The sequence below is a fragment of the Delphinapterus leucas genome, chromosome 2 (genome assembly GCF_059928025.1).
Source record: "Delphinapterus leucas isolate spDelLeu-1000000601 "Yukka" chromosome 2, BTC_Dleu_Yukka2, whole genome shotgun sequence".
Lineage (NCBI taxonomy): Eukaryota > Metazoa > Chordata > Mammalia > Artiodactyla > Monodontidae > Delphinapterus > Delphinapterus leucas.
The window spans coordinates 74557374-74578433 of record NC_143130.1 but is presented as its reverse complement, the minus strand read 5'-3'; the positions used below and the strand labels follow the sequence as shown (position 1 = coordinate 74578433).

General features: G+C 45.1%; 1 protein-coding gene across 5 annotated transcripts in view; it reads right to left on the bottom strand.

Moving 5' to 3' along the window:
- Positions 1–5749: 5749 nt before the first annotated feature.
- Positions 5750–21060, bottom strand: part of CA12 (carbonic anhydrase 12) — a 70685-nt gene continuing 55374 nt past the window's right edge. For 2 of the 5 annotated variants that reach the window (XM_030761692.2, XM_089904454.1), the window contains 3 exons: positions 18258–18290; positions 17302–17389; positions 14093–16537 (listed from right to left, as the gene is read on the bottom strand). In XM_030761692.2, the coding sequence (XP_030617552.1) occupies positions 16465–16537; positions 17302–17389; positions 18258–18290 (194 nt within the window). In that variant the 3' untranslated portion in view covers positions 14093–16464. Of the gene's footprint in view, positions 16538–17301; positions 17390–18257; positions 18291–21060 lie in introns of all 5 variants that reach the window. The other 3 variants (XM_089904445.1, XM_030761691.2, XM_089904450.1) reach the window with 3 other exon arrangements.

Genomic DNA, 21060 nt, shown 5'->3' with positions numbered 1-21060 from the left:
ATCTATAAGATTTTGAGATGTGCGTTTTGTGAACCAGCAGTTGCTTTTCTAGGAATTTATCTTCCAGAAATACATCTGAATACATAGGATCTTGTAATAGTCTTTTAACTGTAAGGAATTTGCAATGAATGTCTTTCAACAGAGCTTGGCGTCCAATTGCAGAACACTTTACAGCCATTAGAAAGAATGAGGATAAAAAAAAAAAAAAAAAGAATGAGGATATTTGGAATATGTTAGAAAACAAAAGCAAGGTATAGACCATTCTTCCATTCAATAAATATTTTTTATGCCAGACATTGTGCTAGATACCAAGAATACAATAGTGAAAGTAGGTAAGATCTGTTTATTAAATATTTAATAGTGAATGTTAACACACAAACATACAAAACTATGACTATTTTGGGAGTTAGGATTATGGGGGACTTTTGGCTTTATTCATAATTAAATATTTGTATTTTTTAATGAGCATATATTATTTGTTTTAATATGGAAAACCTCTTATTTAAATAAAATATTGGTCACAGCATTATTTATAGTAGCAAAAAGCTAGAAGAAAAGTATTAATGTTTAACACTAAGGAAAAGTTTAGACCAACAAATCCATCCAAAGAAACATTATCCAGCAAATAAAAATTAGGTTTATAAATATTAAATAACAATATGCTATCATGTTAATTACTTAAGGACTATTTAAAAGTATCAATACATAGAAAAAATATCTGAGAGAAAAACACAAAAACATTAGTAGCATCTGCATTAGAGAAGAGGTGACTTTAAATACACTTTCCATTTCTCTGCATTTCTGAGTTTCCTTTTTTTTTTTCCACACACACACTGTATTTTATTTTTACAAGAGATAAATAAACTGACACTAGGCATTGTAAATGGATGACCACAACAAAAGCAACAATGATTGCAATTACCCAATACGAAACACACTCATGCCATGTCATAATATTGACATTCAGTCCAGTAATCCTCCACTGTAACAGCTCCTTTACTTTGCAGTGAAAATTGATTTGTATATTTTTTGCCTCTGAGTCCTTGTGGGATTTTTTTTTTATATTCAAACAAAGTCACAAAAATTATAATCATCCTCATCAGTTCACTCAGTCCCATGTAATTAATTTTTTTTCTCATCTTGATCTTTTGTTAGCACTTTTATGAATTCATCACTTTTCCATTAGAGTTCTGAAAAGGCTTATTCATTCAGTTCAGCAGTATAGTCAGTTACCAGAAACCTGTACCTGTCAGAGTCTTTTCCATGAATTCCTTGAAGATGAAACCCTTTTGTAGGAACAATTTTGCAAAAGCATTAGAATACACCCAGAACTGTCTGCAAATGACAAAAGACTTAAAAATGACCACAGTTAAAGATTTGATGAAAGTTCATAATAATGCAATTGACAAGAAAATTTAGAGATATACATTTTAAAGTAATAACTAGAATTATGACTTATAACAGTATACCAGAACATATAAGATTTTTAGAAATTTCATGTAATGTCTGAAACATTTATATTAACATATTTCCATACAAATAACCCAAAGAAAGTTTAGTATTAGTTGTTTTGTTGGTTGGTTTGTTTGTTTTTTTATACTGCAGGTTCTTATTAGTCATCTATTTTATACACATCAGTGTATACATGTCAATCCCAATTGCACAATTCGGCACACCACCACCACCACCCCACCGCGGTTTTCCCCCCTTGGTGTCCATACGTTAGTTCTCTACATCTGTGTCTCAACTTCTGCCCTGCAAACTGGTTCATCTGTACCATTTTTCTAGGTTCCACATACAGAGCATATATTATTTATGTAGTCAGACAAAACCATAATCTAACCACTTCTAGGATTTCTTATTGTCCTTATTAGAAAGTGTATATCATAAAAGGCCTTTCACACTCTGATCCCAACCACTTTCCTGCCCCCCACCATTCCCTGTCCTCCCTTCCCAGACATTTTCAAACACATCCCTGAGGCCTGTTTATGATGCACCATGAGCTCTCAAACCTCCACATCTTTGTTCTTGTTTTTCGCTCCAGGTAGAAAGCATCGTATTCCTCCTTCAAGGTCCTGCTCAAGTGTCAGTCTTTGTGAAGTCTTTCCTGATTAGACTTAGAAAAACAAGTGGCTTTTTCCACTGTGATTCCCTAACACGTATATATTTTTACATCAAGGAATAATTTACATACAGTAAAATGCACTGATCTGAAGCATACAATTGGATGAGTCTTCACAAATGTGTACACCTGTGTAACCACCACCCCAGCAAGCTATAGAACGTTTCCTGTTCCCCAGGTGGTTCCCTTGCTTCCTTCCTAGTCAATCCACGTACCTTCCACAGAGGCAGCTGCTGGTTCCAACTTCTATCACCGTGGATTAGTTTCACTTTTGAACTTCATAAAAATGGAATAACACAAAGTGTACTCTTTTGTATCTGACTTCTTTCCTCCGCATAATTTTCTGAGATTCATGTCTTGGGGTATATCAATAAGTTGTAACTTTTTGCTGAATGGTATTCCATCTTATGGATGTACAGTTTGTTTAGTCCTTCTCCTGTTAATAGACACATAGCATCTTTTCATACCACTCTTCTATATATTATGGTTAATGTTTTCTGTCTGTCTCCCTAAATGAGATTGTGATACCAATTATCTATCTGTATCATGGTTGCACTTAATTTGTGCTTAGCAAACAGTGGTTGCTCATTAAATCTTTGCTTTTGAATAAGGAGGTATGAGAAAGAAAGTCAATTGGAAATTACTTTGAATGATAGAAGAGAGATAAAGGAAAACGCTGTTTCCTTATAACACTTCTGACACCAGAAGTGTGGGTTTCTCCACACCAAGCAATTCTCCAGTCCTCAGTGGACACCAACTGGCTGTTCTACAATTTAACTCAATTCTGACACTAACTGTCCAGAAATATTGCAGACCCCACAGGTTAGGGACTCAATCCCACAAGCCTGCCCCCACTTTAGACAATTGCAAGTCCCAGGTTGTCACTTGTACTTCTGACTGTAAATTACAGGTTCCCATGACTCCCTCCTCAGGTCTGATAATTTGCTAGAAAACTCAGGTAAACATTTACTTACATTTGCCAGTTTATTATAAAGGATATTAACAAGGGATATATTAACAAGGGATTATTATAAAGGATATTATAAAGGATATTAACAAAGGATATTAACAGCCAGATAAAGAGGTCCATAGGTCAAGGTATGAAGAAAGGGCACAAGGCTTCCATGCCCTAGCTCTGGGTGCACCACTATCCCAGCACTTGTGTGATGGGAGCATTCTGAATCCCATTGTTTAGGGTTTTTATGGAGGTCCCATTTTGCAGATGTGATTGATTAAATCATTCCCCATTGGTGTTTTTTTCTTTTTTTAATAGATTTATTTATTTATTTATTTATTGGCTGTGTTGGGTCTTTGTTGCTGCTTGCGGGCTTTCTCTAGTTGCGGCGAGCAGGGGCTACTTTTTGTTGTGGTGCGCGGGCTTCTCATTGCGGTGGCTTCTCTTTGTTGCGAAGCACAGGCTCTAGGCACGCGGGCTTCAGTAGTTGTGGCATGCGGGCTCAGTAGTTGTGGCTTGCAGGCTCTAGAGCGCAGGCTCAGTAGTTGTGGCGCACGGGCTTAGTTGCTCCACGACATGTGGGATCTTCCCAGACCAGGGCTCGAACCCGTGTTCCCTGCATTGGCAGGTAGATTCTTAACCACTGTGCCACCAGGGAAGTCCCCCCCGCCCCCAACACACACTGGCGATTGAGCTCAATTCCCAGCCTCTCTCCCCTCCCTGGAGGCTGGGGGTGGGGCTGAAAATTCTAACCATCTTGTCACATGGTTGGTTTCTCAGCCCCCATCCTCCAAGCTTCATCACCTCTTTAGCATCAGCTGAGGTGTGGCTTAAAAGGGCTTCTTATGAATAACATTTAGGAGCTTTGTGCCAGGAACCAAAGACAAAGACCAAGTACATATTTTGTATTATATCCCAGTATCACAGGAGATTAATCCAGATTTCACCCAGTGGCTAAGAGGGAGCGATGAACTCCTGACCATGCTTGTTCTCCATTGAAAGGATGTACCATATTCAGGAAAGCTTTTCAAATGGTTATGTGTCGAGTGGTTGGGAAGGAGAGAAACTAAGATGCATGAGACCTGTTGTTGGATGTCTAGGTAGCTTGGGAAACTAGTTTCAGCAGATGAACTAATGGGTTATGTTACCTGCCTCACCAGAAGAGTCTTTGCTTCTTTCAGAGAAGCTGGTCAACTCTGTCATCACCAGCACAGAGTTGCTATAGAGGTCTCAGTGTGCCCTTGAACCCGTAGGCCCTGTGTTTATTGTCTTCATAGTGGGTGATTAAAAGTTAATATTTGAAACAAGTGAACTCGAGCAGAAATAATGACTTTGACTTACAGTGTGGAGAGGTCATAGTGGCCATGTGAGTAGAGATCATGCTCCTTCTTGGGCTCCTACCCACAGGACAAGTCCCAGAGAAGTGTGCCAGGCCTGGCCAGGCTTCTCCTTCTTGATCGACCAAGGGGATAAGCTCTGAATGGAAATGCCAGGATGGGGCAGGATGTTATTTGGCTGTGTAGTTCTTCTTCTTCTTCTCCTTCTTCTCCCCCTCCCCCTCCCCCTCCCCTTCCTCCCTTTCTTCTTCTTTTTTTTTGTTTTTCTTTTTTATTTATCAGAAACATATCACATTAAATTTTATTCTTACTCAACAAATCCACTGCTTGGATGACTCTCTAAAGAAGATGTCCTCTTTTTTATTTTTTCCTTTATTTTTTCGAGCTTTACTGAGATATAATTGATGTATAACAGTGTGTAATTTATTTGTTTTTACATCTATATTGGGGTATAATTGCTTTACAATGGTGTGTTAGTTTCTGCTTTATAACAAAGTGAATCAGTTATACATAAACATATGTTCCCGTATCTCTTCCCTCTTGTGTCTCCCTCCCTCCCACCCTCCCTACCCCACCCCTCCAGGTGGTCACAAAGCACCAAGCTGATCTCCCTGTGCTATGCGGCTGCTTCCCACTAGCTATCTACCTTACGCTTGATAGTGTATATATATCCATGCCACTCTCTCACTTTGTCACAGCTTACCCTTCCCCCTCCCCATATCCTCAAGTCCATTGTCTAGTAGGTCTGTGCCTTTATTCCCATCTTACCCCTAGGTTCTTCATGACATTTTTTTTTCTTAGATTCCATATATATGTGTTAGTATACGGTAGTTGTCTTTCTCTTTCTGACTTACTTCACTCTGTATGACAGACTCTAGGTCCATCTACCTCATTACAAATAGCTCAATTTTGTTTCTTTTTATGGCTGAGTAATATTCCATTGTATATATGTGCCACATCTTCTTTATCCATTCATCTGATGTTGGACACTTAGGTTGTTTCCATGTCCTGGCTATTGTAAATAGAGCTGCAATGAACATTTTGGTACATGACTCTTTTTGAATTATGGTTTTCTCAGGGTATATGCCCAGTAGTGGGATTGCTGGGTCATATGGTAGTTCTATTTGTAGTTTTTTAAGGAACCTCCATACTGTTCTCCATAGTGGCTGTACCAATTCACATTCCCACCAGCAGTGCAGGAGTGTTCCCTTTTCTCCACACCCTCTCCAGCATTTATTGTTTCTAGATTTTTTGATGATGGCCATTCTGACTGGTGTGAGATGATATCTCATTGTAGTTTTGATTTGCATTTCTCTAGTGATTAGTGATGTTGAGCATTTTTTTTTTTTTTTAGATGTTGGGGGTAGGAGTTAATTAATTAATTTATTTTTGGCTGTGTTGGGTTTTTGTTTCTGTGCGAGGGCTTTCTCTAGTTGTGGCAAGCAGGGGCCACTCTTCATCGCGATGCGCACCTCTCACTGTCGCGGCCTCCCTTGTTGCAGAGCACAGGCTCCAGAAGCGCAGTCTCAGTAGTTGTGACTCATGGGCCCAGTTGCTCCGCGGCATGTGGGATCTTCCCAGACCAGGGCTCGAACCTGTGTCCCCTGCATTGGCAGGCAGACTCTCAACCACTGCGCCACCAGGGAAGCCCTGAGCATTCTTTCATACGTTTGTTGGCAATCTGTATATCTTCGTTGGAGAAATGTCTGCTTAGGTCTTCTGCCCATTTTTGGATTGGGTTGTTTGTTTTTTTGATATTGAGCTGCATGAGCTGCTTGTAAATTTTGGAGATTAATCCTTTGTCAGTTGCTTCATTTGCAAATATTTTCTCCCATTCTGAGGGTTGTCTTTTGGTCTTGTTTATGGTTTCCTTTGCTGTGCAAAAGCTTTGAAGTTTCATTAGGTCCCATTTGTTTATTTTTGTTTTTATTTCCATTTCTCTAGGAGGTGCGTCAAAAAGGATCTTGCTGTGATTTATGTCATCGAGTGTCCTGCCTATGTTTTCCTCTAAGAGTTTGATAGTTTCTGGCCTTACATTTAGGTCTTTGGTCCATTTTGAGCTTATTTTTGTGTATGGTGTTACGGAGTGATCTAATCTCATACTTTTACATGTAGCTGTCCAGTTTTCCCAGCACCACTTATTGAAGAGGCTGTCCTTTCTCCACTGTACATTCCTGCCTCCTTTATCAAAGATAAGGTGACCATATGTGCGTGGGTTTATCTCTGGGCTTTCTATCCTGTTCCATTGATCTATATTTCTGTTTTTGTGCCAGTACCATACTGCCTTGATTACTGTAGCTTTGTAGTATGAATTCAGGGAGCCTGATTCCTCCAGCTCCGTTTTTCGTTCTCAAGATTGCTTTGGCTATTCGGGGTCTTTTGTGTTTCCATACAAATTGTGAAATTTTTTGTTCTAGTTCTGTGAAAATTGCCAGTGGTAGTTTGATAGGGATTGCATTGAATCTGTAGATTGCTTTGGGTAGTATAGTCATTTTCACAATGTTGAGTCTTCCAATCCAAGAACATGGTATATCTCTCCGTCTATTTGTATCATCTTTAATTTCTTTCATCAGTGTCTTATAATTTTCTGCATACAGGTCTTTTGTCTCCTTAGGTAGGTTTATTCCTAGATACTTTATTCTTTTTGTTGCAATGGTAAATGGGAGTGTTTTCTTGATTTCACTTTCAAATTTTTCATCATTAGTATATAGGAATGCCAGAGATTTCTGTACATTAATTTTGTATCCTGCTACTTTACCAAATTTATTGATTAGCTCTAGTAGTTTTCTGGTAGCATCTTTAGGATTCTCTATGTATAGTATCATGTCATCTGCAAACAGTGACAGCTTTACTTCTTCTTTTCCAATTTGGATTCCTTTTATTTCCTTTTCTTCTCTGATTGCTGTGGCTAAAACTTCCAAAACTATGTTGAATAAGAGTGGTGAGAGTGGGGCAACCTTGTCTTGCTTCTGATCTTAGTGGGAATGCTTTCAGTTTTTCACCATTGAGGATGATGTTGGCTGTGGGTTTGTCATATATGGCCTTTATTATGTTGAGGAAAGTTCCCTCTATGCCTACTTTCTGGAGGGTTTTTATCATAAATGGGTGTTGAATTTTGTCAAAAGCTTTCTCTGCATCTATTGAGATGACCGTATGGTTTTTCTCCTTCAATTTGTTAATATGGTGTATCACGTTGATTGATTTGCATATATTGAAGAATCCTTGCATTCCTGGAATAAACCCCACTTGATCATGGTATATGATCCTTTTAATGTATTGTTGGATTCTGTTTGCTAGTATTTTGTTGAGGATTTTTGCATCTATGTTCATCAGTGATATTGGCCTGTAGTTTTCTTTCTTTGTGACATCCTTGTCTGGTTTTGGTATCAAGGTGATGGTGGCCTCGTAGAATGAGTTTGGGAGTGTTCCTCCCTCTGCTATATTTTGGAAGAGTTTGAGAAGGATAGGTGTTAGCTCTTCTCTAAATGTTTGATAGAATTCACCTGTGAAGCCATCTGGTCCTGGGCTTTTGTTTGTTGGAAGATTTTTAACCACAGTTTCATTTTCAGTGCTTGTGATTGGTCTGTTCATATTTTCTATTTCTTCCTGATTCAGTCTTGGCAGGTTGTGCATTTCTAAGAATTTGTCCATTTCTTCCAGGGTGTCCATTTTATTGGCATAGAGTTGATTGTAGTAATCTCTCATGATCTTTTGTATTTCTGCAGTGTCAGTTGTTACTTCTCCTTTTTCATTTCTAATTCTATTGATTTGAGTCTTCTCCCTTTTTTTCTTGATGAGTCTGACTAATGGTTTATCAATTTTGTTTATCTTCTCAAAGAACCAGCTTTTAGTTTTATTGAGCTTTGCTATCGTTTCCTTCATTTCTTTTTCATTTATTTCTGATCTGATTTTTATGATTTCTTTCCTTCTGCTAACTGGGGTTTTTTTGTTCTTCTTTCTCTAATTGCTTTAGGTGCAAGGTTAGGTTGTTTATTCGAGATGTTTCCTGTTTCTTAAGGTAGGATTGTATTGCTATAAACTTCCCTCTTAGAACTGCTTTTGCTGTATCCCATAGATTTTGGGTCGTCGTGTCTCCATTGCCATTTGTTTCTAGGTATTTTTTTATTTCCTCTTTGATTTCTTCAGTGATCACTTCGTTAATAAGTAGTGTATTGTTTAGCCTCCATGTGTTTGTATTTTTTACAGATCTTTTCCTGTAATTGATATCTAGTCTCCTAGCGTTGTGGTTGGAAAAGATACTTGATATGGTTTCAATTTTCTTAAATTTACCAGTGCTTGATTTGTGACCCAAGATATGATCTATCCTGGAGAATGTTCCATGAGCACTAGAGAAAAATGTGTATTCTGTTGTTTTTGGATGGAATGTCCTATAAATATCAATTAAGTCCCTCTTGTTTAATGTATCATTTAAAGCTTGTGTTTCCTTATTTATTTTCACTTTGGATGATCTGTCCATTGGTGAAAGTGGGGTGTTAAAGTCCCCTACTATGAATGTGTTACTGTCGATTTCCCCTTTTATGGCTTTTACTATTTGCCTTATGTATTGAGGTGCTCCTGTGTTGGGTGCATAAATATTTACAATTGTTATATCTTCTTCTTGGATCGATCCCTTGATCATTATGTAGTGTCCTTCTTTGTCTCTTCTAATAGTCTTTATTTTAAAGTCTGTTTTGTCTGATATGAGAATTGCTACTCCAGCTTTCTTTTGGTTTCCATTTGCGTGGAATATCTTTTTCCATCCCCTCACTTTCAGTGTGTATGTGTCCCTAGGTCTGAAGTGGGTCTCTTGTAGACAGCATATATATGGGTCTTGTTTTTGTATCCATTCAGCCAGTCTGTGTCTTTTGGTGGGAGCATTTAATCCATTTACATTTAAGGTGATTATCGATATGTATGTTCCTATTCCCATTTCCTTAATTGTTTTGGGTTTTGTTATTATAGGTCTTTTCCTTCTCTTGTGTTTCTTGCCTAGAGAAGATCCTTTAGCATTTGTTGTAAAGCTGGTTTGGTGGTGCTGAACTCTCTCAGCTTTTGCTTGTCTGTAAAGGTTTTAATTTCTCCATCAAATCTGAATGAGATCCTTGCTGGGTAGAGTAATCTTGGTTGTAGGTTTTTCTCCTTCATCACTTTAAATATGTCCTGCCAGTCCCTTTTGGCTTGCAGAGTTTCTGCTGAAAGATCAGCTGTTAACCTTATGGGGATTCCCTTGTGTGTTATTTGTTGTTTTTCCCTTGCTGCTTTTAATATGTTTTCTTTGTATTTAATTTTTGACAGTTTGATTAATATGTGTCTTGGCATGTTTCTCCTTGGATTTATCCTGTATGGGACTCTCTGTCCTTCCTGGGCTTGATTAACTATTTTCTTTCCCATATTAGGGAAGTTTTCAACTATAATCTCTTCAAATATTTTCTCAGTCCCTTTCTTTTTCTCATTTTCTTCTGGAACCCCTGTAATTCGAATGTTGGTGCGTTTAATGTTGTGCCAGAGGTCTCTGAGATTGTCCTCAGTTCTTTTCATTCGTTTTTCTTTATTCTGCTCTGCAGTAGTTATTTCCACTATTTTATCTTCCAGGTCACTTATCCGTTCTTCTGCCTTAGTTATTCTGCTATTGATCCCTTCTAGAGTGCTTTTAATTTCATTTATTGTGTTGTTCATCATTGCTTGTTTCATCTTTAGTTCTTCTAGGTCCTTGTTAAATGTTTCTTGTATTTTCTCTATTTCCAAGATTTTGGATCATCTTTATTATCATTATTCTGAATTCTTTTTCAGGTAGACTGCCTGTTTCCTCTTCATTTGTTAGGTCTGGTGGGTTTTTATCTTGCTCCTTCACCTGCGGTGTGTTTTTCTGTCTTCTCATTTTGCTTATCTTACTGTGTTTGGGGTCTCCTTTTTGCAGGCTGCAGGTTCGTAGTTCCTGTTGTTTATGGTGTCTGTCCCCAGTGGCTAAAGTTGTTTCAGTGGGTTGTGTAGGCTTCCTGGTGGAGGGGACTAGTGCCTGTGTTCTGGTGGATGAGGCTGGATCTTGTGTTTCTGGTGGGCAGGTCCACATCTGGTGGTGTGTTTTGGGGTGTCTGTGGCCTTATTATGATTTTAGGCAGCCTCTCTGCTAATGGGTGGGGCTGTGTTCCTGTCTTGCTAGTTGTTTGGCATAGGGTGTCTAGCACTGTAGCTTGCTGGTCGTTGAGTGAAGCTGGGTGCTGGTGTTGAGATGGAGATCTCTGGGAGATTTTCGCCGTTTGATATTACATGGAGCTGGGAGGTCTCTTGTGGACCAGTGTCCTGAAGTTGGCTCTTCCACCTCAGAGGCACAGCACTGACTCCTGGCTACAGCACCAAGAGCCTTGTAAAAAAAAACAAACAAACAAAAAACGGACGGATAGAACCCTATCCGTCCTGAGGCTCCTGAGGCTGCTGGGAGAGATTTCCCTTTCTCTTCTTTGTTTGCACAGCTCCCAGGGTTCAGCTTTGGATCTGGCCCAGTCTCTGCGTGTAGGTCGCCGGAGGGCGTCTGTTCTTCGCTCAGACAGGACGGGGTTAAAGGAGCCGCTGATTCGGGGGCTCTGGCTCACTCAGGCCAGGGGGAGGGAGGGGCACAGAGTGCGGGGCGAGCCTGTGGTGGCAGAGGCCGGCGTGACGTTGCACCAGCGTGAGGCGCGTCGTGCGTTCTCCCGGGGGAGTTGTCCCTGGATCCCGGGACCCTGGCAGTGGCGGGCTGCACAGCCTCCCCGGAAGGGAGGTGTGGATAGTGACCTGTGCTCGCACACAGGCTTCTTGGTCGCGGCAGCAGCAGCCTTAGCATCTCATGCCTGTCTCTGGGGTCCGCGCTGTTAGCCGCAGCTCGCGCCCGTCTCTAGAGCTCCTTTAAGCAGCGCTCTTAATCCCCTCTCCTCACGCACCAGGATACAAAGAGGGAAGAAAAAGTCTCTTGCCTCTTCGGCAGGTCCAGACTTTTCCCCGGACTCCCTCCGGGCTAGCCGTGGTGCACTAACCCCTTCAGGCTGTGTTCATGCCACCAGCCGTCTCCCTGCGCTCTGACCGAAGCCCGGGCCTCAGCTCCCCACCCCGCCCGCCCCGGCGGGTGAGCAGACAAGCCTCTCGGGCTGGTGAGTGCCGGTCGGCACCGATCCTCTGTGCGGAAATCTCTCTGCTTTGCCCGCTGCACCCCTGTTGCTGCACTCTTCTCTTTGCTCCGAAGCTTCCCCCCTCCGTCACCCACAGTCTCCGCCCGCGAAGGGTCTTCTAATGTGTGGAAACCTTTCCTCCTTCACAGCTCCCTCCCATTGGTGCAGGTCCCGTCCCTATTCTTTTGTCTCTGTTTATTCTTTTTTCTTTTGCCCTACCCAGGTACGTGGGGGGTTTCTTGCCTTTTGGGAGGTCTGAGGTCTTCTGCCAGCGTTCAGTAGGTGTTCTGTAGGAGTTGTTCCACGTGTAGATGTATTTCTGGTGTATCTGTGGGGAGGAAGGTGATCTCTGCGTCTTACTCTTCTGCCATCTTCCCCCTCTTCAACAGTGTGTCGTCTTCTTCTTTATTGAGGTATAATTAATGTAAGATAAATGACACCTATTTAAAGTATAAAATTTCAGCCGTTTTGACATATGTAGAGAAACCATCACCACAAGCAAGATAATGTACATATCCGTCACCTCAACAACTTTCCATACCCCTTTGTAATCTCTTCAGCCACCGCCTCATCCCCAGGCAACCGCTGATCTGCTTTCTGTCACTGTAGTTTAGTTGGCATTTTTAAGAATTTTATACAAATGGAATTTTTATGTGTGTGTTTATATTTGTGTATTTATTCCTTGTCTCCAGTTCAGCTTCAGGAAGAGAGAAAGTTAAGTGCACGTGTCCCTGGGAATTTGGTTCGCTGAATTAGAGGTGAGGGTAACATCCCAGGAGTTAAACTGACTCCTTTGTCTGCTGGTAGTTGGCAGAACTTGCTCAGACTTTTCCTGAGCAGATGGCAGAGTTTAATGTTATGAAGCAGATTGGAGGCGGGAGGTTGTTGTTGATTTTCCATAAATTGTTGGCACAAATGCCTTTAGGGCCTTTATCCTGTGGGGTTTTATGACGTTGTGGTGTGATTATGATAAGCATATGGCAAATTCTATTACAAGAAGGTGTTTCCGTGGCACCAGAGCTGTGGAGGGCGGACCCTGCACTGCCGCTGGAGATCAGAGCACTGCGGGAGCTGTGTGGCCTTGGCTCAGCCCAGAGCTCCAGCCCTTGTTTCGTTTTCCACTTATAAGATATGGGGGCAGTGCTCCCTCTTTCCCTGGGTTGTCGCATAAAGGTGTGAAGGTGCATCGAAACAGTCAAGGGTATACAAGCGGGAGGCGTTACTGAATCCTCGGTTGACCTGCAGTCATGATGATATGCTGACCTGCAATAATTTTTTTTTGGTGAATAATTCCATACCACAGAGCACTTTGGCCCTTGTTTCTGCCGCCATTCTATAGTGAAAGGGCATATGGGTGGGGCAGAGGGACCCTCCCCTGCAGTGTTGTCTCGGCCTCGCACCTTTCCCCTACACCCTGCGGCAGTTGAATCCCAGCGAGAGGACCACGTAGGGCCAGGCGTGCCTGCCCGCCGTGTCCAATGTGGATATGCATGGTGACGCCAAAATGGTACCCGCTGCCCAGGAGGCACCTCTGCTGCCCGGCAGGTGGCCCGGGAGGTCTCATTTCCTCCTGTAAGTGGGTCTCGAGCTTCTCCCCACATCTCGAAGGATGGTGACTCCTTCTAACGTGAGGGACAGGGCACAGCTAACAAGTCAAGAGACTCGGGTTTCAGGCGTTCGCCCCCTTCAGGATGGCAGGTTCCAGTAGAGAATGTGTTCGCACCGCATTGTCCGGCGCAGGAATGTTCAGACTCCGAGGAGATTGGGGGGGGGTGTTGGGGGCACAGGGGGCAGGTGGCACCTGGCACCTGGCCAGGGTCCTGCAGCGAGGTCCCCGGAAGTTAACCAGGCACCCTCATGCCCGCAGCGGGAGCTCCCACAAAGGCAAGGACGCCCTAGACCGGGTCGCTGCTGAGCACCTGGACCCCAGGGCGTGGCTGAAGGGTGTGTGGCCAGGGCAGGGCGGGCTGGGGACCCCTGGAAGGGGCGAGGGGAAGGGGTGCAAGGATAAGGGGAGCCACGCCTAAGGGCTGCTGGCCTGCCTCCCTTGGGCCTGATTTTCCGTATGCCCTCTTTTCTCCCATCCTCCATATCCACCCTCTCTGGATTCCCCCATCTCTGTATCCTGTCCCCCATCCTCACCTTCCAGAGCTTTCTTCTAGGGTTTATTTTGTGTGAAAGTCATCTAGGTTTAACCCTTCCAAAGGATATGTCAAAGGAGGTTAGGGTTCCACATCTGCACAGTGGCTACACTGGCCACTGGCCACGCGTAGGTGCTGAGTACTTTGAATGTGGCTACTGAATCTGAGAAACTCCATTTATTTTATTTTATTTTAATAAATTTAAAAGCTGATAATTCAGTTATTTGGAAAACTTTGTGTTTGGAGCAACTTGGGTACGTGAATATGCTTTTTCAAAGGTAAATTTTTATGAAATCTAAATATAGATCAAATATTTTCAATGAAAATTTAGAGAGTTGAGTGAAGGGGAAAAGAATTTAAGGTGGAACCTAAAATGGGATTAATAGTCAATGCAGCAAAGTCCTAGAATGTTTATTAAGGAACTAAGTATAGGTTTTTACCATTTGACACTAACAAAATAGAGCAAAGAGACTGAAGACCTCCCCTTCGTGAGGGGCAAAGAAGCCAGGGCCTTCCCTGTGTCCCTGCCCCAGCCGGGGCCTCGTCTTTGTTACCTTCACCTACCATGCGCCCAGCACAGCACCTGGGCCCTCCCAGGGGTCAGTGGGAAGCAGAGAAGCTTCAGCAGCGCTTTCCTGTAGAGGCAGCCAGTGTCAGGGAATGAGTGAGAACCTGAGGAAAGCTTTCCCAGCTGCAGGGCTGGGTCCTCAGGAGTCCCACACGGAGTAGCGAGGAGGGTGACAGTGTTGATCCTAGGAGCCCTCTCCCTGGCTTTGTTTCGTCTGAGCCAAGAGGGCCAAGAGCCCAGGCTGTGCTGAGGAGGGAGAGGGCAGGAAAACTGTCACTGTTTTCACCTCCCCGATAACCCCCTTTTTATGAACAGCCATTGTGCCAGGTACGATGCTCTCTCTGTGCTCTCACAAAATCTGTCCCTAAAAGCTGTAGAGAGCTCTTTGAAAGACAGCCTCACAGTTCTGGAGTGGTTTTTATTGGTTTCTGATTGGCAACTTTGGGACGAGGCCAAGAAAGCATCGTCTGATTCCCACTGCTCAGCCCTGAGGGCTGTCGCTGCTGTCATTTGATCAGCATCAGGCTGGTGTGCTAATGGCAAGGCCGGATGCCACCCCTGGCTCCAGTGCGGTCAGAGGTCTCATGCACACGTGTGCACGCGCTCACACACACACACACACACACACACACCCCCGAGTCTCCACGTGTAACTCCGCCTAGCAAACAAGCTACAAAGACATAGGGCTTGCCATCACTACAAAAAGTTAAGACAGTAGAGAAGAGAGAAGACTTCTCAGTCAAGGGAGGAGGAGAGGGAAAAAGGCGATCTAAAGAAACCTATGCTTCAGGAGGACATCTCATGCTGTCAAAATGAGAGCGGGAATCAGAAGGTTCTCTGTGAACTGCAGGGTGTCAGCCAGGAGAGGTTGGTGGTGGGGGCCTCCTTCTCAGTCATGGAACTAACTGGTCTCTGCTGGGCTCTTACGTCGGAGGGCGGAGAATAAAGGAGTTACGTCATCCCAGAAACTGTCTTTGTCACTTGGAGGGAAGACCATGAAGGATCTCTGTAACATTCCATTATTTCTGGTCCCTGAATACCATGCTGCCAGCCCCTGCACAGATAACTTCCTGCTTTCATAGTTTGAAAATATCCTTTAACTCAGCCATGGCTCGATATCTTCTTCCAAGTCAGAGAAGTTGGTAGGTCCCAATTCCAGGTTGACAGTAGGGACACAGACCGCAAAGGTGGTAGAGATAAAATTTGGGCAGGAGAGACAAAGCCCTTCAACCATTTTACTTCTGTTTCCTTTAGACACAAAAGCAGCTTAGGTCATCTCAGAGTTCACGTCTCCTCAAGGAGAGAGAAGGCAACAACACATTTTCAAGGAATAGCCCAATTATTTATAAAATCCGTAAAGTATGAAACATAACGACACCCCTGACAGGAGGTTGGGTCGGGCTTAATATTCTGTCCTCACACTTAGGGCTTGACAAGCAACTTCTGATTCCAGTTCTCGTTCCAAAGTGAGACTCTTCCAGATCTTACGTGTCTTCTCTCTCTCTGAGGTCCATTCAGTGCGTCTGATTCAATTGTAAAGCAATTATACTCCAATAAAGAAGTTAAATAGACAAAGAAAAAAACAAGCAAACAAAGGGCAGGACTTGGAAAATGCCTCTACTATATTACAAAGAATATCTCTTGTTTTCTTTTTGTCTCGGACACCTTGACCCTTCCTGTTACCCCCGTCCCCCCAGCTGTAAGGTCAGACTAAAGGTTTTGTCATAGCAGAAGGAAAGCAGACAACAAGCCCTTCCCTGAGGAAGGAAACAGTCTCAAGAGCAGAGCCTAAGTCTGAGTGCAGAGAGAGTCCGTGTTCTGGTCTGAAAGCATGGACAAAAAGCAGAATTCCCAGGACACTGGAAACCACATTCAAGTGAAGCCCTGGATGAGAGTGTTTTCTAACCATTAACAGCCCGCAGCGGGCGACGTGGTTTGTGCTCCCCGAATCCGGACCACTTCATGGTCTCACACTCACGAAGCAGACAGCTCAGATTTCCTACCTCCTAGGCAAGCTCTCCCCATCCACGCTCCCACTGGGGGTGGCATGGCATCAGGATGGTGGGGTCCCCCAAGGGTCTGGGGTGCTTGTGGGTGGAACTCCAGAGAACCCCCAGGTATTTCAAGTGTCCAGGGAGCCACAGCAGGTTGTGTCCAAAGCCAGGTCCTTCCTTGGACATGCCTGGGCATGCCAGGGCCTCAGGCATGGGCCTCAGCATCCTGCTTGACGGCCGGTTTGTAGATGACTCCTTTGTTGGCAACTTTTTTGCTGCTGGAACAGCAAGGACACATGAGTGTTGTTAGTCAAAGTGGAAAGAGAGGCAAGAGCAGCCCAACTCAGCTATGGAATGAGGCAAGTCAGATTCCTCCCTTGGAGACCTTTCTCCAGTTCTGTTGGTCTTGGGAGGAAACGCCCCCCAATAAAGCATTAACCAAAAGGGAACCTGTTCATTGTTCAACTGTTCTCTTTTAACGCTTGACAATACTTAGACCTGCGTTTTGATGAAGGTCTCATTACCACCCTGCTTCAAATCTCTGATTCCTACAGGGTTTCTGACAACCTCTTTTTTTCATAGCAGGAAAAATAAATTAGGTTTTAGGAAAAACTAACCATGACAATAAAAACACAAGCAAAGGGCATCAACGTGAGTAAGAAATCAAACAATTTCCCTCAGTTTCCTTCTGGGTTCAGGGAAGAAAAACCGGATGTCAAGATCTTAGAAAGAAGACAGCCTTGGTCCTTGTGTGTAGGTAAATGGGACCTCCCTTCCAAATCAAGAGGCTTGTCCAAGGTCTTAGCAGGGGCAGCAAAGCTGGCAGACCCACCTCCAACTCTGAGCGCAATGACTCTTGAACCACCAGCATCCAGTGTCTCACTGGATCAGTGGTGTTTGGGAAATGGCACTCCCAAACCAACCAAGGATAAGTGTTGGTACAGGTGACAGGGCTCTTTGTTCTGCAGGCTGCCTTCCCGAACAGATCAATCCTCATGGGCACAAAGCCACCCACTCCCATCTTGGGCCCAAATCAGCTCACCTCTTCTTCCTTCTGAAAAGCCAAATGGATACTGCCAGGACAATACAGATGCCCAGAACGCCAGCCAGGGCCACGAAAAGGGCGATGCCTGTTGAGGGGTAGTGCACACTCATTACAATCCTCCCTTCCCCTTCATGTCATCCCCGTAGCACATGTGTGCGCAGTCAAGTGACAGCTGCAGAATCACCCACAGAAAGGTGTAATTTCCCCATCTCTGTTCTTAGGTTCTGGTCTTTGGCCTAGCAGGGTTGGCTGGAGTACTCACAGGGGGCCATTTGCAAATTGTAGCGATTCTCCAGCAGGGGTTCTCAAACTTGCACCAGCATCACCTGAAGAGCTTGTGTCTAATGTAGACTTTTTTTGAGCCCAACCCTCAGAGACTCTGATTCAATCTAGAGTTAGGCCCAGGAATCTGCATTTTAACCAAACACCTCTAGCTGTTGCTGATGTATGTGGTCCATGAACCACACTTTGAGAAACCCTGGGCTACAGAATAAGAACTTATTCCGTTTTTGCTTGCTGGATTTAAGGCCCCTTGAGATGCCTCTTTATCAGCTTTGGCCCCAAGTTCCATTACACAGTGCTAAGCAGTCCAAAACAACCAGGGCCCATTGCCAAGGTTAACTGGCTGGTCACCCAACCTCCATACTGGGCTTAGGCCTAGTTTTTAGGCAATGGCTTCCCATCCTGGCAAACAGAAGGTCTTGGATAGGCTTTTTGAATGTACACGTGCTGTAAAGTGATTAGGTCGTTCATTAGGGGAGCATTTGATTGGCAGCTCATCTTTGAATCAGAGAGTGACTTGAGGGTAAGACACACGGTGAGGAGGGGGTCAGGAGTCAGAGTGATAGCACAGAGAAGCAGAGAGGATGGGCTTGAAGAATCACAGGCCCAGATCACACCGAGAATCACAGTGATCACCCAGCTGCAGCATGCACGGCCGGTTGGCCACATACCCAGACTCGGTCCTGTGTAGGTAGGGTCTGGCCCTTCAAAGGGGAGAGGAAAAGACCGGAAATTAACCGAGTCAAACCCTGGCATATTTGACCAGTGTGTTGAGCAAAGCTCTACCTTTTGTTTGGGTGGAGGTACCGGGCTGATGCAGCCCTCCTGGGGATGTTCACTCTTGGCTGAGGTGCCTGATGGGGTAGAGGGAATTGCCCACCCAGGGAATTCGCACCGTGATCCCTCCCTCTGATGCTCCTTTAATCACAGCAGTCTCTTTGTGTGCCTAAGACTTCAGTTTTTGATACAATATGGCCAACTTGGAAGGTGAGGAAGGGTAAGAATCAGAGTCTACCTTGGTGGGCTGTCATCTGCTTCTCTGGCACCTACCTCTCTTCCTCAGCAAGGAAGCTGCCAGGCTCTAGCTGGCTGGGGCCAGCAGAGCTTGGTTGGAACCTGTCACCAGCCTTGTCCACCCATCCCCGTCCAGTACTGTTGTCATGGTTTGGTTCTATTTTTGCTTTGGCCCCGGTGGACAAACTGGAGAAGCCCCTCCACCATACCAGCCTCTCTTCCCTGCTACATGGAGACAGAGGAGCATGGCTTCTTCAGCAAGTTATTGTTGGAGATGAATGGGGTGAGTTAGTGGGGTCCTCAGTGGGGCTGAAATAGTGCCCAGTGACCTAAGGTGAAATCCCATGGTCAGCCTGCTAGGAACCTCTCTGGAGAGGGCCCTGAGTGAGCCTGTCCTCTCGAGTAACACAGAGGAGCCCAGTCACAGAGCCCCCAGGTTATCCCAGCTGCTTCCAGGTTCTCAGAACTACTCATTCTTCCAGTCAGATTCTCCATCTAAAGAAAGTCTCTGCTTACACACACCTGCCTGTCTGGTGGTTTTCTGATCTCAGTAGAAACTTCTAGCTTGTGGTGCGGGGGAGAGGATGGGGGGTTGTTCCAGTTCACACTGGAAGCCAGAGTTGTGCAGATGGTGGCCACCCAGCCAGACACTCAGGAGAGCTTGTACCCATAGAGCCCACCATGGCGACGGAGACCCTGGGAGAGTCCCGATCAAGTGTGAGATGCAGGCAGAGGGCCAGGGACCACCTCCCTTTGGGGCACTTGATACCCTGGGGAACCAGACCTGAGACTGCAGGGTGAGGTTTTGCTCAGCCCCTTCTCCTGCCATCTGGGCCCAGTCTGGCTGATTCCCCTGGGGCCATCAGCCCCAAGTTCTTTCCCTACTGTCTTCCTTCACAGTCTAATATTGAGCCAGTAGCCTCCCTGGTCCACGGCTGGGCCCTATTTGTCCCTGGTCTGGCTTCCCGGGTGGCCCCAGACTGTTGAAAGGATAAGCAGGGCAGGTATGGATAGAAGCCGTCCACAAAGGGCAGGGTGGCCTGTTCTCTTGGCTGTTGCCGGCCACCACTGGCAGCCCACGGCCTCCCAGGTGGCAGAGAGCGTGGCTCCCCTCGCTCGATTCCCTGCCCTGAACACAGGGACCAGTCTGTGGCTTGGGGAGATTCTCAGGACGTGAGTCTCCCCCTGGGGAAAGCATCAAGTGTTTGTACAGCAAATGTTCTGTTCCCTGCATGGCCTGTGGCCTCTGCACACTATAATTTGTTTTGTTTTGTTTTGTTTTTTAAGGTACCTAGAGGTAACCAAGGCCTCTAGGATCTTAAAAACAACAACCACTGAAGAAAAACCCAACTAGTCGTGATTTCTTTTCCAAGCCTTTTTGATGAAATACACTTTTTTTTGTGTGTTCCTAAAGCTCCAGATGCTTGTACTAAACTAGTTCTTGCCACATAAGACTATTACTAGTAAGCCTAACCACTTGGTTAAGCCGTCCAGGTTTCTAAAGTCGTCGCTTTCACAGTCACCTCAAACATCCTGAGAGCCACACAGGCCCCCAGACAACTGACAGCCCCGCTCTGGGGCTGGAGGAGGTGCCCTCAGGCCATGGGCTTAGGGGGCGGAGTGAAGGCTTGGAAGCAAGGCCCCAGGCTTGAGACTTTTCTCATGCGCACGTGGCGCAGCTGGGTGGCTGATCTGGAGGGAGAGTCTGGCTTTCCTGTGTCACTGAGCAGTGTCCTTGGCTGTATTAGGCCCTATAAACAACAGCCTAATTTAATCCAGGGCTCTAATGTGGGTTCCTTGCTCCTGGATGACGACTTCTTAGGGCCTAAGTTGCCTCTCCTTGGAAACAATGAAACAAGACCAAGCAGGTATGAAGACAAGGAAGTCCCCAGAGACTGGAACAGATGCTTTACAGACCAGTGTTTGATGCAGCAAAAAACAAAGCAGCTTGACTGGGCAAGCGAAGAGCATAAGCCCCTTGGGAAGAGGAATGGCAGCGAGGGCGGCACCTCGTGGGAATTCTACCCGCCAGGAGCCCCAGGGCAGGAAGATGACGTTGGGATGCTATCTCCTGCCAGGTGAGACAGCACCAAGCATCAAGGAGCAGAGCTCCTCTGCTGAGCTGGATAAAGCGCAGGGCTTGGGTCCCACTGGAGGCAGATGCCAGAGCATCTGCTAACTAAAGGGAGAGGGGAGGTCACAAAAGGCATCAGGAGACCTGTTGGGGCGACTAGAGAATTAGTGCCCAGAGAGAGAAGCCGAAGCCTGCATCCCCGCAGCGCCTCTGGGCTGTTGCAGAGAACAGGCATCAAAGATGGTGCAGGGAGGGGCAAAGATTCACTTGCAGGTTAAACACAGAAATGGTTTCTGAATGGCAGATGAGACAGGGAGTTCCCACTGAAGCACAGTGGGCCAGACAGGAGAAACGAGACACGCTGGTTGACAGAGACGGCCCATGAG